General features: G+C 56.8%; 1 protein-coding gene across 1 annotated transcript in view; it reads right to left on the bottom strand.

Moving 5' to 3' along the window:
* LOC138096968 (uncharacterized) overlaps nucleotides 1-16,537 on the bottom strand; it is a 46,781-nt gene that overhangs the window by 19,887 nt on the left and 10,357 nt on the right. Inside the window, 10 exon segments of the mRNA XM_068993189.1 lie at nucleotides 3,203-3,295; nucleotides 4,296-4,348; nucleotides 4,774-4,896; nucleotides 5,644-5,675; nucleotides 6,325-6,637; nucleotides 6,861-7,157; nucleotides 7,373-7,514; nucleotides 7,516-7,676; nucleotides 7,809-8,093; nucleotides 10,165-10,273. Of these exon segments, the coding sequence (XP_068849290.1) occupies nucleotides 3,203-3,295; nucleotides 4,296-4,348; nucleotides 4,774-4,896; nucleotides 5,644-5,675; nucleotides 6,325-6,637; nucleotides 6,861-7,157; nucleotides 7,373-7,514; nucleotides 7,516-7,676; nucleotides 7,809-8,093; nucleotides 10,165-10,273 (1,608 nt within the window).

Here is a 16,537-nt window from a genome sequence, read left to right as displayed (position 1 = left end):
CGGTGGTCCTTTCTCAAACCAGTCTGACGATCTCTGTCTTTGAATTGCTGTGTTTGGCCCATCCTCATATAATGTTATTACTGATAAGATTGTTGTTTGGGTTTACCATCTCATCTTTTCCAATGTTCTTCCTCTTCTTTCTTGTTCTTCTGTTTACCCTTTCCTGCTTTTCCTCAGATTTAGAAATATTTTTAGCATTCCGTTTTAATTTTCCCATTGGTGCCGTAACTGTACGTCTTTGCTGTTTAAGCGGCTGTCCTAGAGATTATCAGGTGCATGCCCAGCTTTACATGGAGAGAGAATTTCACCTGCTCGCGGGAAACGTAGAGGCCTTACACATCTATAGGGCACACAGTTCTCACCCCCTTTATTTTGTGGTGGTTATGTCTAGTATCCCCACACTTCCAGGGCCCTGTCGGGGCCTATGGGACCAGATCAAGGTGGGTGAGTTCTCCCCCGAGCCCCCGCTTCAGCCCCACGACAGGCCCCAGCCCTGCCATCGGCGGGGAGCACAGTGCGTGTGGACGGATGGTGACCGGTCTGGGGACAGCCTTGCAGTGACATCTGGGGGAACCGAGGGCAGAAGGGCGCCCGACCCTTCAGCTCTGCGTCCTTCCCAGGAATCCCCCGACACCCTCCCTCTGGGCTGACCCAGGGCCACGGTCACCAAGGGGAGCCCTGTGACCCTCTGTGTCAGGGGTGTCTACAGGCTGAAGCCTTCTGTCTGTAAAGAGAGGGTCTGCGGACCCTTGGAAATGGGCCCCACAGGACTCCAGTAACGGAGCCAATTTCTCCTTGAAATCCAGGACCTCACACTGCAGGGCTGTGTCAGTGTGCACACCGCAGTGGTCAGAGAAGAGGGGCCCCCTGCCCCTGGTGGGGACGGGGGAGAGGGAGGAGCCGGTCCTCAGGGAGGGGGCTCCTCCTCAGAGGCAGAGGGGCGGAGTAGGGGCTCCTGGGACCCCTCCATGCCCAACTGCATGTCCCGCCTGCTGCGAGAAGATCAAAGATCCCGCGGGCCCCACCTCAGACCCAGCACAGTTGGATAAAGACTGTCAGTTCTTTGTTAAGTGAAGAAAAGGAATACATAATCTCCAGCAAGGCAACCCGAACTGATACGCATGTGGAATTAGTTACCACCACAGCTTCACGTAACCGCCCCATATCCTCACAGCTACTATTTCCTTTTCTGTGGTTAATATCTACTCTCTTCACAAGACTCGAAATGTGATACAGTGTTACTAGCTATCATCACCCTGCTGTACGCGGAATGCCCAGACCTTACTCAGCTTATAACCACAAGTTTGTGCCCTTTGCCCAAAGTATCTCCCCTCCCCCTCACACCAAGCCTAGTGACCACCATTCTGCCTTCCTTGTCTCTCCTTTTGACTGTTTTAGAGTCTACATAGTTCAACCGTGGGCATTTGATTACCGAGTCAGTGAATAAAGTGGTCGATATTCCATTCAATCCTAAGTCCATTTAATAAATTGCGCACTTGAATACTTCCATTTCCTCTTCGTTTTCTGGATGCTGGTATCAAATGTTTCATGTTCTGTCACCAAATAAATTCTGTAGGATTTGTGCTGCAGCCTGCGAGTCTGTTCATGATGTTAAAAAATATGGTTTCTCTCTTTTTACCTGGGTTGTGGTGGTTAGGATTTATGACTATTGTCAAGAATGAGTGCGGTTTTTTCGCCTTAATTGATTTTCTCAACTTCTCAATTGTCTTCATCATGAGCGACCCTTGTCCTTATTATTCCCACCTTCTACCTTCAAGTGAAATAATTTACTATCTCTTCCTAAATTCTTGGTGTGAGTGGTGAAGTCATTGATTTTTTTAGGCTTTTGTAATATATTAATTCATGGTTCTAAATTTTCTAAATTCATCATCTTTTTCCTGCACATATTGGTGTTTTAAATTCATACATTTGATGCATATTATTTACATTATCATTTATTGAATACAGTTTCCAACGTCTGTGTTGTCTTGTTGTTTGTTACGGTTTGCTTCTGGTTTCGGTTCTCAATACACACATTTATCTTTGTATACGCACAGACATAGGAGGGACATTTTTTGCAAGCTTATTCATCATAGTCAACAACTGGATGCAATTCGAATGTTTATTAATTGGTAAATGAATGAACAAAACACAGTACATACAATCCATGGAAAATAGTCAACAGTAAAAGAGGAAACTATAGGTCAATGCTAAACACGGAAAAAAATAAAAAAGAAATTATGCTAAATTTAGGAAAACAGCCTGAATGAAAGACTAAATATTTTAAATCTTTTTATATGAAATATCCTAAAAAGCAAGTTTATAAACACAAAAAGCAAATCAGTGGCCACCTCGGGCAGAGATCAGAGCGCCCCTGCAGTCAGGCAAGCAGAGTTTGAGGGATGGTGAGATGTGCTCTGCGACTGGTTTGTGTGATGCCTGCACAACTGTATATGTTTACTAGACACCATTGAATGGTGCGCACACTTACAACGTGTGATGGGCAGAATAAAGACCCCCCAGAAAGATGCCTACTTTCCTATCCCCCAAGCCTGTGGCATTTACCTGACATGGCAAGAAGGATCACGCAGCTGCGGCTGAGAGGAGAAGGGGGCATGGTCCTAAATTAGGTGGGGGGGGGTCTGCAGAGTTACCCGAGTCCTCAGCAGCCAGAAAGCCACAGACGCGGTCAGAGAGAGGCAGCAAGTCTCGTCTTCCATTTGGGCTTCAAAGGCGAAGCGCGGACCCACAAGGCAGGGACTGGGACAGCTGCTGGAAGCTGGGCAGGACCCTCAGCTGACAGGGAGCCTGATTCCCACCAGCATGATAAGTTCCATTATTCCAAGAAACTCAGTGAGACTGCCCCCTTCCACCTCCAGGAGGGAGTAGAGCCTGGAGCCAGTTTACTTTTCATCCACACACTGATTGTAGACAAGTCTGTGGCATTATCTCATGAATGTCAGGGTATTGGTTATCTTTGAGGGTACAACCAGTTGACCTGAAAGGGTCCCAGGCGCTCCTGGTGCTCTATTAGGAGCCCAGGGACTGGCTGCTGGTGGCTAGGTCGTGTCCACTGCTGGCAGCTCCCGTGCCTCCTGGGGTCCTCGAGATCTGGTCCCTGGAGCCCGGGGTCTGGGTCCTTCCTGGGCTAGAGAATGGTGAAAGCCACGTATTCACTGGGCTCTGCTGGGGGCCCCCCCACCGGGGGGCCGGGGGGTGCGGCCGTCCCCCTTCTGAGGGTCGAGTGGTTCAGCTGGGCGTAGGTCACGTCCTGGGGGGCTTCGGACGTGGCAGCCTGTGGGGGGGATGGTGTGTGAGATGGGGTGCCTGGGGGCCCGGAGAGGAGAGACCCATCTGCTACGCGTCTGTCCATCCTTCCCGGAATCTCCCCCACCGGGAGGACAGGGGGGCACCTCCCGCCTTCGTCTCGATCTTGGGGGCTCACAGGGCACCCGTCCCCTCCTGGGGGCCTGCCTCCCACCTTCGTCTCCATCTCGGGGGCTCACAGGGCGCCTGTCCCCTCCTGGGGGGCCTGCCTCCCACCTGTTCCGCTGGATGGAGACAGTGAGGCAGGACAGGCGCCCCCTGGGTCCGCCGCCCTCCTTCAGCCAACTCCCCGCTGTGCCCAGATGAGGCTTGGAACCTCGGGTCAGGTCAGCTCTCTCTCCTGATGGAAACTCCAGGGGCCTCCTGATGCCCAGGAGCCTCCAGGTGCTTTGTGCGGCCCTGGTTTCTGTCTGAGCCCAGACCTCTTGCTCATCTGGCCCAGCACACGTCCTGCTAAAGCACGTCCCTCCCGCCTCAGGACCTTCCTACCGAGTGTGCCCGCCCCGTGCGCCCAGTCCCATCTCTTGATTTACTTTCCTTGTCAGCACCTTGCATTCTGGGACTCCGCCAGCTTGTTGGCGTGGGGCCCCTCTCACTGCCAGGTGAGCGCCTGCTGTCCCTGCAGGGCCTGGGGGGTGGTGCCCGCTCTCCCGCACACTTTGCTGGGGGGTGAAGGAGGGGTCCTGGGGCGTGTGGGTCATCCACTGATGCACACGTCCTCATGAGACCTGGGACTGCACCCCCACACCAGAAGGTCAGCCAGAGGCCACGGAGCTGGGAAAGGCGCCCCGAAGGAGGGGCCATGAGGTCACAGGGCAAGGGGAGGGAGGGGTCACAGCAGAACCCAGGTGCCGGAAAGGCGTGGGGTGGGCGTGGCTGGAGCTGCGGTGTGAGCACAGTGACGTGGGAGCTGGGCTGAGATTGGCCACAGGTCGTCTGTGGTGGCCAGACAGGAGCAGGGGTCTCACCCGATGGTCCAGCTGCAGCCCCACCTCAGAGTGGGCGTCGCTCATGGCAGCATCTGCAGCAGAGCAGGGGCACCGCTGGGCGGGGTTCCGAGAGCCTCGGGGCTGGAGCCCCCGCCCTGCACCCTGGGGGGTGCTGTGTGGTCCCCACCCTTCTGAGCAGGGGCACCGCTGGGCGGGGTTCTGACAGCCTCAGAGGGACAGAGGCTCGGCCCCGGGGATGTGGTGACCCCCGCCCTCCACGTGGGATTCAGGAGGAGAGAAGGCAGCCTGGGCTTGTGGTGCGTGTTTCGTGTTCGAGACACTGAGGAGAGAAATGGCTTAAATGAGTGCCCGTGAGCTGACAGTGGGTGTTTCCTTTCTGAGTATCAGTCTCTGGACGATGTTTTCTAAGCTGACCTTCCCATCTGTTACGGTTTCCTTTGAGTGGAGCCTGAAGACCCCGGCCTCCAGGGACCCAGTCACCCCGCTCCCTACTCACCCGAGTCCCTGCATCTGTCCTGACCCCGGTGTCGGAGGAAGAGGATGAGGAGGATGAGGAGCAGCAGGACGAAGGTCACCGAGACCCCGATGAGGACACTCAGGTACCACGTGAGGCCTGGGGCACCAGAGATGCCCAAGTGAGCCAGGGGTGCCGCTTACCTGGGCACCTGCTGTGTGAGCGCTCGTGCTGGGGTCTGTGCGTCCATCTCCAGCCCATCCCACCCGTTTACAGACGAGGAGCCTGAGGCCTGGAGGGGGAGATCATGGGCCCCCAAGTCGCCCAGCCTGGAGCGGGCAGAGCCGGGACTGGAACCAGGGCCATGGGCACCCTGAGCTCCTCCTGAGCTGGCCCCCAGGAGGACACCAGCTTCCTGCTCTGGGGGCCCCTCACCTGCAGGGGGCTGTCTGAGGGTCTCAGCTGGAGCTGAGGGCCCTCCCTTGTCCCCTCCCCTCCCCCACCTCAGCGGGGGCGGGGGAGGGGCGGGCTGCGTGGAGGGGCCTCTGGGTCCCCACCCTCCCACCCCCGCCACATGCTGTCTCCATGCTGCAGCGGACGGGACAGGCCCCACAGTCACCTCCTCGGGGGCTCCCTGTGCTCCTCACCCGATGGGGGTCACACCCAGCTCAGAACTGAGGAAACCTAAGATCTGGGCCACGGGTCTCTCCTGTTACACTGGGAGAAACTGAGGCCTGCAGCGGGTGTGGTGAGGGTGAGGGAGTCCACATCAGAGTCTCCAGAGGCACCTGAACCAGGGGCATATTCAGCCTGCCCCCGGACCCGCCACCACCTCCTCAAGAGCCTCACTCTTACTCTGCAGTTCCTGACTCCACTGAGGCGCGGGCTGATCCTCTGAACCTCCTGGGAATCAGGAAGGGGGTGAGGGTGGGGCTGCTTCTCCCCTCCTCAACCCTGCTGCTCCCCTCACCAGGCTGGGCCCCAGCGTCTCCCACCCCATGACCCCTGACCCTTCATCCATCAGCCTCAGAGCCCCTGGAGGCTGCAATTGCCCCGCTTCTCTGCCCAACTTCCAGACGGCCCCCAGGACACCAGGTCAGCCAGTACTGGAAGCAGAGTCCGATCAGATCAGCCAAGGACCCAGGGGCAGGCCTGGGGCCAGGTGTCCACTCACTTTACAGAGACCCCCTTGTTTCAGGAGCTGTTACATTTAGCCCCTGTCAGGGGGCTGGCATCCCCAGAGGATTCTGGATGACCCCTGTACCTGGGGAGGGGCTGCAGCTACCTGGAACCCACTCTGCTCAGCACGTCTCTGAAACGGCACCGCAGCTGCCCCTGGCTCTCTGCCTTCTCCCCCCACCCCCGAGAAGTCCGGTGACAGGATGTGGGAAAGGGCGTGGGGGAGTGTTTCCCTCCGTCCCTCTGAAGCCTGGGTCCCCATCTGCGTGACCCTCCTTGACTCTCTGTGGACCCCAACTCCCACCCTAGAAAGGGGGGCTCCTTCAGAGCGGACCACTGGGCCTCACCTGAGACCACGACCGCCCTGCCCTCCCAGGGCACAGAGCCCCGAGCTGCTGAGTCAGAAGCACAGACTGGGCCTCACCTGAGACCACGAGCGCCAGGGGCTCACTGGGCTGGGACAGCAGGTAGGGGTCTGTGCTGAGTGAGCGGTAGCACCTGTAGGTGCCCCCGTGGGCTGAGGTCACAGGGCTCAAGGAGAACTCGGCCTGGTACTGCCCGTCTTGGTCCTGGGAGCGCAGACGCAGGGGGCGATGGGCTGCCCCCTCCTTGGACAGAAGGAAAGTGTCCGTCCTGTTTCCTGACTGACACAGCAGGGTCACGGTCTCCCCCGGGGCCACTGAGGGGCCGGGCCACACCGAGAGGGAGGGGCTGTCTCTGAGCCGTCCTGCAGAGGGGAAGGGGGTGTGGGCGCCGGGTGGGTCCTGAGCGAGACTCCGCGGGCCTCTCTGGCCCCTCAGCGCTGTCTCTGTTTCTCCGAGTCTCTCCCCTCCCCCACCCCATCCTCTGTCCCTCCCTGGGCCCCTCCCCCTGGTCCCAGCACCACCCCTGGGGCTCCCCGGTGGGGCCTGTGCAGAGTCTGGCCCCCGACCGACCCGCTGGCCCCTCACCTGCCACCAGCAGCTCCAGGGGCTCGCTGGGGGCCGACCACTCGGAGGAGAGGCCGTGTCCACCGAAGCATCTGTACCGGCCCCCGTGGACGGTGCCCACGGGGCCCAGGGGGAAGTCGGCCTGAGAGAGCCCTGCCTGGGGCCTCCGGGCAGGGCGCTGGGGGAGGTCCTGTCCCCCCTCCTTGGACAGAGCGAATCTGGCATAGCCGATGTCAGAGCGACACTGGAGGGTCAGGTTCTGTCCAGAGGTGACGACGGGGCCCTTCGGGGTCAGAAGGGAGGGCTTCCCAGACAGCCCTGGGGAGAGACACGCGCTGGGTTGTAGGGATGCTTCCCCCGTGGATGCCCCTCTCCCGGCCCGGCCCCAGGCCTCCCTGTGTCTTAGTCTGTGTGTCTGCCCTGTGAGCCCCACGCTCCTCCCCCCACCCTCTCACAGCGGCTCCCCTGGGAGCAGAACCCAGTAGGCTGCCTTGTCTGCACAAATGCATGGGGTCAGGACGGAATTTCCTCACCTGGGACCAGGAGCTCCAGGGGGTCGCTGGGGGCCGACCACACCCGGGGGGTGTCCCTGATAAAGCCGTAGCATCTGAACGTCCACCCGTGCCTGGGGGTCACGGGGCCCACGGGGAACAGGGCCTGGGTCTGCCCATCAGGGTGTTCGCTGTCCATCCACAGTCCAAGAGGCCTCGTCATCTCCTTCCTTGGTCAGAAGGAATCTGTTAAATCCATGATAGGAGGCACACTGGAGGGTCACGTTCCCTCCTGAGGTCACCACAGGGCTCGGCAGGGCTGAGAGGCTGGATTTGCTATAGAATCCTAGGAGAGAAGGAGGCAGCTGGTTCCCTGGGGCTCCCCCCACACCCCCCCAGGGCTGGGCTGGGAGAGGGACACCCCTGAGAGCAGACCCCCTCCCGAGGGCAGAGCCCGAGGCCCCCGAGAGTCCCTCACCTGTCACCACCGGCTCCAGGCGGTCACTGGGCTCTGACCAGCCAGTGGGGGTTCTGGAGTAGCACCAATAGCTCCCTGCGTGGTCCTGCCCCATGTGTTGGATGGAGAACCTGGCCTTGTCCCCGGGCCCCGGGAGTTTCTGTCTGTCCCAGGGGACTGAGGTTCCCTCTTTATCCAGATGGAACTCCTGGGCCTCCAGGGTCCCCCGGCACCAGATGGTCACGGGGCTCCCCCAGGGGACCACAGAGTCTGGCTCATCCCAGATGGTGGGTTTGGGGAGGGTCCCTGGAAGGAAATGGGCCAGGCGTCCCCCACCAGGCCCTGGCTCTCATCTTAGTGGAGAATCATAACACAACACAATTCTCACATTTTGGAGAATCCGGAGAAGGCAATGGCACCCCACTCTGGTACTCTTGCCTGGAAAATCCCAGGGACGACGGCGCCTGGTGGGCTGCCGTCTATGGGGTCGCAGAGTCGGACACGAGTGAAGCGACTTAGCAGCCGCAGCAGCAGTGGAGAATCACCACACAGCGCCACTCTCTCGCTTCTTTTTCTTGTTGGAAACTTGCAATGTTGTACAGCCCTGGCCCCATCCAGTTTGGGACGCCCACATCACCCCCGCAGTGGACAGCCCCACCCCCTGCCCGTCCCAGGGGCAGCTGAATCCCCGCCACTGCGATTAGCCTCCCCACTGATGTAAGGACCCTGAGGCTCAGTCACAGCTTGCTCAGGATGACACAGAGGTGACAGAGAAGCTGGGGGCGGCTCCCTCCCTGCCCACAGCCACTCCAGAGAGAGGGGCAGGGGGACCCAGCGGGGGATGCCCGGGTCCTTCCTGGGACGAGGAAAGCAGGGCTCTGAGTGAGGGGAGTGACCTGTACTGGGTCTGAAGGGAAGGGCCGCTGCCTGTGCTGGGAGAGGTTGTATGTGGGGGGTAGGTGTATGTGCAGGTGTGTGTGTGTGGGTGTATATATGTGTGTGCATATGTGGGGGTGTGTGCATGTGTGTGTGTGTGCAGGTATATACGTGTGTGGGTGTGTGTGTATGTGGGCAGGTATGTGTGTGTCTGTGTGTGTGTGTCTGTGCATGAGTGTGTGTGTGTGCAGGAGTGTGTGTGTATGTGCATGTGTATATGTGGGTGGGTGTGTGCAGGGGTGTGTGTGTGTGCAGGTATATACGTGTGTGTGTGTGTGTGGGCAGGCATGTGTGTGTATGTGTGTGCGTGTCTGTGCATGAGTGTGTGTGCGCACGGGGGTGTGTGTGTGTACATGTGTATATGTGGGTGTGTGTGCGCACATGTGTGTGCACATGTATGTGCATGGGTGCATGTGTGTGCAGGGGTGTGTGTGTGCATGTGCATGTGTATATGTGTGTGTGTGCATGTGTGTGTGTGTGCGCATGTATGTGCATGAGTGTGTGTGTGTGTTTGTGGAGGAGCTGGAGCGCAGGTCTGGTCCTGCATTCCCTGGCGGGTGAGGGTCGCTGTGTCCAGGGTGAGTCTGCAGAGACCATCCCTGGGTTTCCTCCATCCCAGTGTATTTCCGTGTCCTTGTCACTGAGGCTTCTGGAAACCCCACGTGTCTCAACTAGGCAGGGGCGCGGTGGGGGTGGGGGTGGGGGGTCGGGAGGGCTTGCAGCCCTGAAGCAGGAAGTTGGCCTCAGTTAGCGAAGTCCCCACAGAGGCAGGGGCCAGCAGAGGGCGCTCCTCACTCACTCCTCACTCACCCCCTCCCCCCCCTCTTTCCTTCCACCACATCTAGGTCCCGTCCATCCGTTTACTGAGGCCTCCATGTGCCTCTGGCTCCACAAATACGGGAAACACCCCGGCGCCTGCCCCTTGGGGCTGACAGTCCAGAGGGACGACACACGTTCACAGACAGTTGTGCGAACGCCCGGGTATGGGCGGTGACGCGCGGCCTCGGGGTGAGCGTGCAAATCTCGGGGAGGGGGGCAACAGGAGGCCGAGCTGCCCCCCAGGGGTCAGAGGGAGGGGGTTCCTGAGCTGAGAGCAGACGAGGAGGACGCTCCCCAGGCTGAGGGGCAGGGCACAGGAGACACGGTGGGGAGGGCCGGGCTGGGCAGCGAGATTCAGAAAGTGAAAGAAAACCCAGGGAGCAGTGGCTTCACAGGGGCACTGTGCAGGGGAGGCTGGAGGAGCCGGGCAGCCTGACAGGGGCTCTGTGCAGGGGAGGCTGGAGGAGACGGCCGGGCTGGTCCTCAGCAAGCGCTGTTCTCTGCACGGGGCTGCGGGGGGCGGTCTGGGCTCGTGGGGGTGCGAGCTGGCGGGCTCAGCCCGGTCCTGAGGGTTGGGTCGTCCCCGCGGGGCCATCGAGGGCAGAGGGGGGACAGGGGAGACCCGGGCCAGCGTCCCGCACTGGGGCTGTTAGCAGCTTGGGGTATAGGCCCTGGCTTATAGGCCCGAGGTATAAGGCCCCCGGGTCCGCTCCGCTCTCATCGAGGTCTGTCTTGGGGAGACGGGGGTTTGGGGGAGACTCACCCTGCTGGGTGCGGGCCGTCTGGGCCAGACAGAGCGCTGGAAGAGATGCTCTAGTAAGAAGAGGCCCGCCTGGCGGTATCCTCACGGGCTGCAGTCCCGGGGCCCTCGAGGAGCCGTGGGGTGGGTGGGTGTCTTCCCATCATTTCCCAAACTCCCCCCCCGAGCCCCCCAATATTACATCTGAGTGCAAGCCCTCTCCTCACTCTGAAGTAATCTCAGACAACCCTACCCTCTCCTCCAGGCCAGCCCGGCTCAGTCTGCACACACCCCACACCCGGCCAGCGTCCAGGACCGAACCTTCCCCATCACTTGGGTCTGGGCCAAAGCTGAGGGCGCAGCCCCGGGGATGGAGAGGGAACCACGTTGCACCCCCAGGACTCTGGGGTCTCCTGGGCTGGAGTCAGGGCTGAGCAGAGCCCCTCTGCCCCTGGAATCTGTCCCGGCACCCCCAGACTCACCCAGGCTCAGGAGAGTGGAGGGTCCGGGCGCCATGGCCCAGCCCTGTCCCAGCGCACCCTGGAGTCGGTACTGAGGGACGGAGCCTGCAGCCCGCGCTGGAGAAGGGATGTGCCCTGGGCCTTTATGGGGCGGTTTCCAACCAACAGCCTCACAAAGGGGAAGAGCGCCCTCCCCGCCCGTCACACACTTCCCGCTAAGGGGCCGCAGGGCCGGCTCCCAGCTGTTCCTCCCTCTGGGCTCCCACGAGGCTCAACTGCTCTCCGGGTGCACCCCGAGGGGGGAGCTCCATTCTCCACCCGTGAGCTGAACACCGACTTGACCGTCAGTCCCGACTCTGTTCTTGGGCAAGGAGTTACATCGCTTTATGCCAACGGTTCCTCGTATTGAAAATGGAAAACCCCGAAATCCTCCTCTGAGTGTTTAATATTGCGATGTATGTTACATTCCCTGGAGGTGTCAAGTGCATTAAAAATACCTTATCCCATGGGTTCTCTGCCTGTTTCCCGGGCGGCGCTGGAACCAGGGGAGGCGGGGCTGGCCAGGGAGCACACACAAAATCCCAGAGCTGAGTGATGGGGAGACAGACCTTGGGACCTGGGCCTGGGCTTGGGACCCGGGGGGGCCCCCAGCTGGGAGCTGAAATGAGAGCAGGGCTGGGGGTGGGAGGGCGTGTGTGCACACGGAGCCTGCAGGACAGGAGCCCCGTCGTGGAATCCCTGTCCTCTGTCCCCGAGGCCAGGGAACAGCTGCTTCTCCCGGGAGGAGCTCTGCCAGACGGTGATGGCGGGCTACACAGCAGCCGGTGCTCAGTCTTCCTATTAACAGAAACCTAGTTCTATCCAAGGGGCTGTGTTCCAACCCTGGATGGGGACGGGGAGTGGAGAGGATGCGGTTTGGGGCTGAGAAAGCCTGGCCGTCTGTTGGCGATGGATAGTTTCTCACTGCCCACCAAAATGTCTTCATTTCAGTTCCAGTTTTGAAGGATGGATGTTTCCTGTGTCCTGGAGATCTAGGTTGGCAGTTAGCTTTTTCAGCACGTTAAATACTACATGATTGCTTCTGTTCAGATAAACTGAGCCTCCTCTTGCTGCTCCTCTGAAAATTACATGTCTTTCCCTGCTCTTAAGGTTCTGTCTTTGGGCTTTTCAGCAGTTTTTCGCTGATGTGTTTCTCTGTGTGTGTGTTGAATTTTATTGCACATGTTGAATGCACAGTTTGGTGAATTTTCACAAATTGAGCACTCACGTTTTCCAGTAACTTCTCTCCAAAGGTAATGACTTTGCTGACTTCAACAGCATGGGTTAAATCTGTGTGTTTTGGTTCTTTATCTCAGGGTGAATATTCTCTGCAGCCTCTTTGTGTGTGTGTGTGTGTGTGTGTGTGTGTGTGTGTGTGTGTGCGTGGCTTCCTCTGCTCAACCGAATATTTTAAGATTTGTCTAACACTCTGGGTGCTGTGGAGTATTTTACTGTGTGAATCACCACCATGCGTACATCCCCCCAGTGTAAAGAGGCATTTGCTTAGCTTCCTGTTTACGTTAGGATGGAAAGTGTTGCTTTGACTGTCTTAATTCATGTCCAGTGATGAGCGTATATGTGCATTTCTGTTGCAAGAAACCTCGGGGTGTAATTGCCGTGTGTTGTGCCGTGCATTTATTCAGCTCTAGTAGGTACTTCTGAATATGTTTCGAAGTGATGGCATCAGTTCACACTCTGAGCATTCTGGTTACCCCACATCCTCACCTGCCCCTCTGCTTTCCCACATTCTTATTTTTGCCCCCCATGTGAGGGGTGGTGGTACCTTTGTGGTTTTACTTTGCATGTCTCTGGTAACTAACGAACTTGTGAAAATTTCCATCCGTCCTTGGCCATTTGGATATTAATTTTATTTTTGTGAAATGTCTATTTGAATCATTTTCTCATTTAAAAATTGGGGCTAACTAACTTTATTATTATCAGTATTTTTACTAAGCAACGGGACGCTTTCTCTTTTTCTTATTAGGCATGTGACTTTTTTGTCAGATGTGTTTATTGTGAATATTCCTGTTCTGGTGGAGGTTCGCTCTTTTTCGACCACATGGCGTGTGGGGATCTTAGTTCCCCAACCAGAGAGCCAAAGCTCTCCCCTGGAAGTGGAAGTGCAGAGCTGTAACCACTGGACCTCCAGGAAGTCTCCTCGTTTCTCTTATCTTATTGGAATATATCTGGTGTGCAAGTCATGTTAGTTTCAGGTCCGGCTCGTAAGGATTCTACACTTGCATGTGCTCTGAAATGGTGAGTGCCGTGAGTCTGGTGACCATCCGCCCGACACAGACTTATTACATTGCGGGCCCGTTCCTCACGCTGTGGTCACAGGCTTGTGACTTATTTATGACTGGACGTTTGTCCCCCTCAGTGTTTCGCCCCTCCAGTCCCCTTCCTTCCCGCAGCCGCCCACTCGCTCTCTGTTTCTATCAGTCTCTCTCAGACTGTTTTCTTTGTTTGTGTTTTAGACTCCATATATGAGATCATACAGTAATCTGTTTTTCTCTGTCTGACTTATTTCCCTTAGCGTAATCCCCTCTAGGTCCACAAATGTTACAAATGCCAAGATTTGCACACACACACACACACGTATAAAAGATTATTACTCGGTCATAGAAACAGTGAAAGAGCCTGTCTGAGCTCCTCCTGATGGAATAACATGAAGTTGACAGGAGAGTTTGTGCTTAGTTGCTCAGTCGTGTGTGACTCTCTGTGACCCCATGGACTATACAGTCCATGGAATTCTCCAGGCCAGAACACTGAAGTGGGTAGCTGTTCCCTTCTCCAGGGGATCTTCCCAATCCTGGGATCAAACCAGGTCTCCCACATTCCAGGCTGATTCTTTACCAGCTGAGCCACCAGAGAAACGCCAGTTATAGAAAACAAGGACTATACGGGGATAAAGGGTCATTTCTCACAGAAAACGAGCGCAAGAGCCTCAGACACGCCCCACATCTCCTGCGTCCATTCGTCTGCTGAACGCTCAGTTAGCTGTCTCCATATCCTGACCGTTGAAATAACGGCGCATTGAGCTTCGCCATGCACATATCCTTGTGAATTAGTGTTTTCACTTTCTTTGGGTGAATGCCAGAACGGGCCTGGACTGGGTCGCATGGCAGCTCTATGGTGATACTGCGAGGAGCCTCTGTGCTGCTTTCCACGGTGGCTGCCCCGGGTTAAACCCCCCGACGGGGCGCATTTTCATGCACCACAGTGACTTGTGGCTGCGGTATGTTTTTGTGCCACTACCATACTGATCCAGTCACCGCAGCTTTGTGGTATAGTTTAAATCAGAGTGTACGGTCCCCCCAGTGTTAGTCTTCTTTCTCAGTTATTGTGTTTTTATTTTGATTTTATTTTATTTTTTTTCGCCATTAGGGGTCTTGTGTGTTTCCATAGAAATGTTAGAATTGTTCATCTCATTTGTGAAAAATCCCATTGGTATTTCAACAGGGATTGCATTGAATCTGCAGATTGCCTTGGATAATATAGGCATTTCAACAATATTAATTTTCCAGTCCATGAGCATAGAATATTCAGGAACGTCTCCAGGAATGCCAGCCCTCCACACTTTCCTTTGCTAAGCACCCACCTGTCTGCCTGTCTTCCTGGGGTCAGGGTCAGGCCAGGTTTTGGGGGAAATGCACCATTCTAACTGTGATTGTTAATTTATGTGTCAACCTGCCTTGGCTGAGAGCTGGTAAAACAATATTTCTGGGCGTGTCTGCGAAGGACACTCTGGAAGAGATGAGCTGGGTTTAGTGGCTGAGAGAAGGGGTCCACCCTCACAATGTGGGCATCCTCTGCCCTCAGACTCAGAGCCCCTGGTTCCCGCCTCCCCAGGCCAGGCCAGGACTGACACCACTGCCCTCCCAGTTTCGGCCTTCACACCCACACTGACGCTGTCACACACGCTGACACTGTCACACACACACACAGCTGCCGTCACACATGCACACAGCTGCTGTCACACATGCACGCTGACGCTGTAACGCACACACACTGATGCTGTCACACACCCACGCTGATGTTGTCACACACTCACGCTAACGCTGTCACACACACACACACTGACGCTGTCACACACGCACACTGACGCTGTCACACACTCACACTGATGCTGTCACACACGCACGCTGCCGCTGTCACACACGCACACTGACGCTGTAACACACCCACACTGATGCTGTCACACATGCTGACACTGTCACACACACATACACTGCTGCTGTCACACACCCACGCTGCCGCTGTCACACACGCACGCTCCTGCTGTCACACACACACACACACACACTGATGCTGTCACACACACACTGACACTGTCACACATGCACGCTGATGCTGTTAGACACGCACGCTGACGCTGTCACACGCACACTGCTGCTGTCACACGCACACTGCCGCTGTCACACACCCACGCTGATACTGTCAGCCACTCTCCTGGGTTTGCAGCAGGTCCTGGGGCGGACTCTCCACCTCCTGAACCCCGAGAGTCGGTTGTCGTGATGGCCTCCTCTCAGAAATCCCCGTACAACCGTGTGATGACCTGAACGTCCCGGAGAGTCCTGAATAATACGGTAATAGTGGGAAAATAACAGACAGAGACGGAGAGGAACAGAGAGAGGCAGAGGGAGAATAAAACAGAGAAACCGAGCGGAAGAATGGAACCGGAGGAAACGAAGATGAAGACGACCGAGTTAGGACTCAGGTCTCGGCAGGAACTAGCCGCGAGTGTAAACAAGAAAGGAAACATCAGGACTAATAATGAGTTGGGGGCTGGGCACCCTCCTCGAGCCAGGACAGTAACCTCCCGGCTGGTGAGACACAGCCCGCCCTGAGGTCAGGGCAGGACGTCAGGTGTCCTCGTGGGTCTGTGGCCCCGACACTCAGAGCTGGCCGACCTTGGGCAAGTCATCTGACGCTTCAGTCCCTGGTTCTTGCAGAAAAGGGGAGAGGAGGGTAGGACATTCTGTGGAGGGTTCCTGCCAGGGTTAAATGTGCCAATGTTTGTGCAGAACTGAAATAGCCATCGTAGGAGCTGGCTGAATCTAGGATGAATTATTAAAATATGCTTCAGAGGTATGAGGACATTTAAAAATACCAGATCTGCAACAGGCACGCTGGTTTCTTGTGTGTGTTCATTCATGTCCGACTCTGCGACCCCATGGACAGTATCCCCCAAGCTCCTCTTTCTGTGGATTTTTCCAGGCAAGAATACCGGAGTGGGTTGCTATGCCCTCCTCCAGGGGATCTTTCCCGCCCAGGGATCCAATGGGAGTCTCCTGAACCTCCTGCATTGGTAGGCTGGATTATTTATGTATCTATTAAAAATAATAAAAGACACAAAAATTGCGAACTGAACTCTGCTGTGCCCTAGCGGGCTTTGGGGGTAACGTTCCCATTTGCACTGAGTGGGAACCACAGGTCTGACTGTGCAATAAGCAGGACAGTGACCACGCGTGGGATCAGAGGTCTCCTGGCGAGGGGCTCCCAGTGACCCCGCATCCTTGGCGGCACCGCTGGTCTCGCTCCGGGGCCGTGGTCGTGCGGACCCCAAGTGTTTCTTTGTTGAGACAGCATGGAGCAGCCTCGTCTAGAAGCCCTGTTACTTCAGCAGTGACGTGAAGCAATCAAGTGGGCAATTGTGGCCGGACCTGAATCTGCGGGAAGTGACGTTAGGAAAGAGCACGGAGACCCAAGAGAGGAAGAAGGGGGTCTGTTCCTGGAACACGGACGCGAGGTCCGTC

This window comes from Capricornis sumatraensis, chromosome 20, assembly GCF_032405125.1.
Source record: "Capricornis sumatraensis isolate serow.1 chromosome 20, serow.2, whole genome shotgun sequence".
Classification (NCBI taxonomy): Eukaryota; Metazoa; Chordata; class Mammalia; order Artiodactyla; family Bovidae; genus Capricornis; species Capricornis sumatraensis.
Note: the sequence above shows the minus strand (reverse complement) of the source record. Positions and strands in the feature narration are given on the sequence as shown.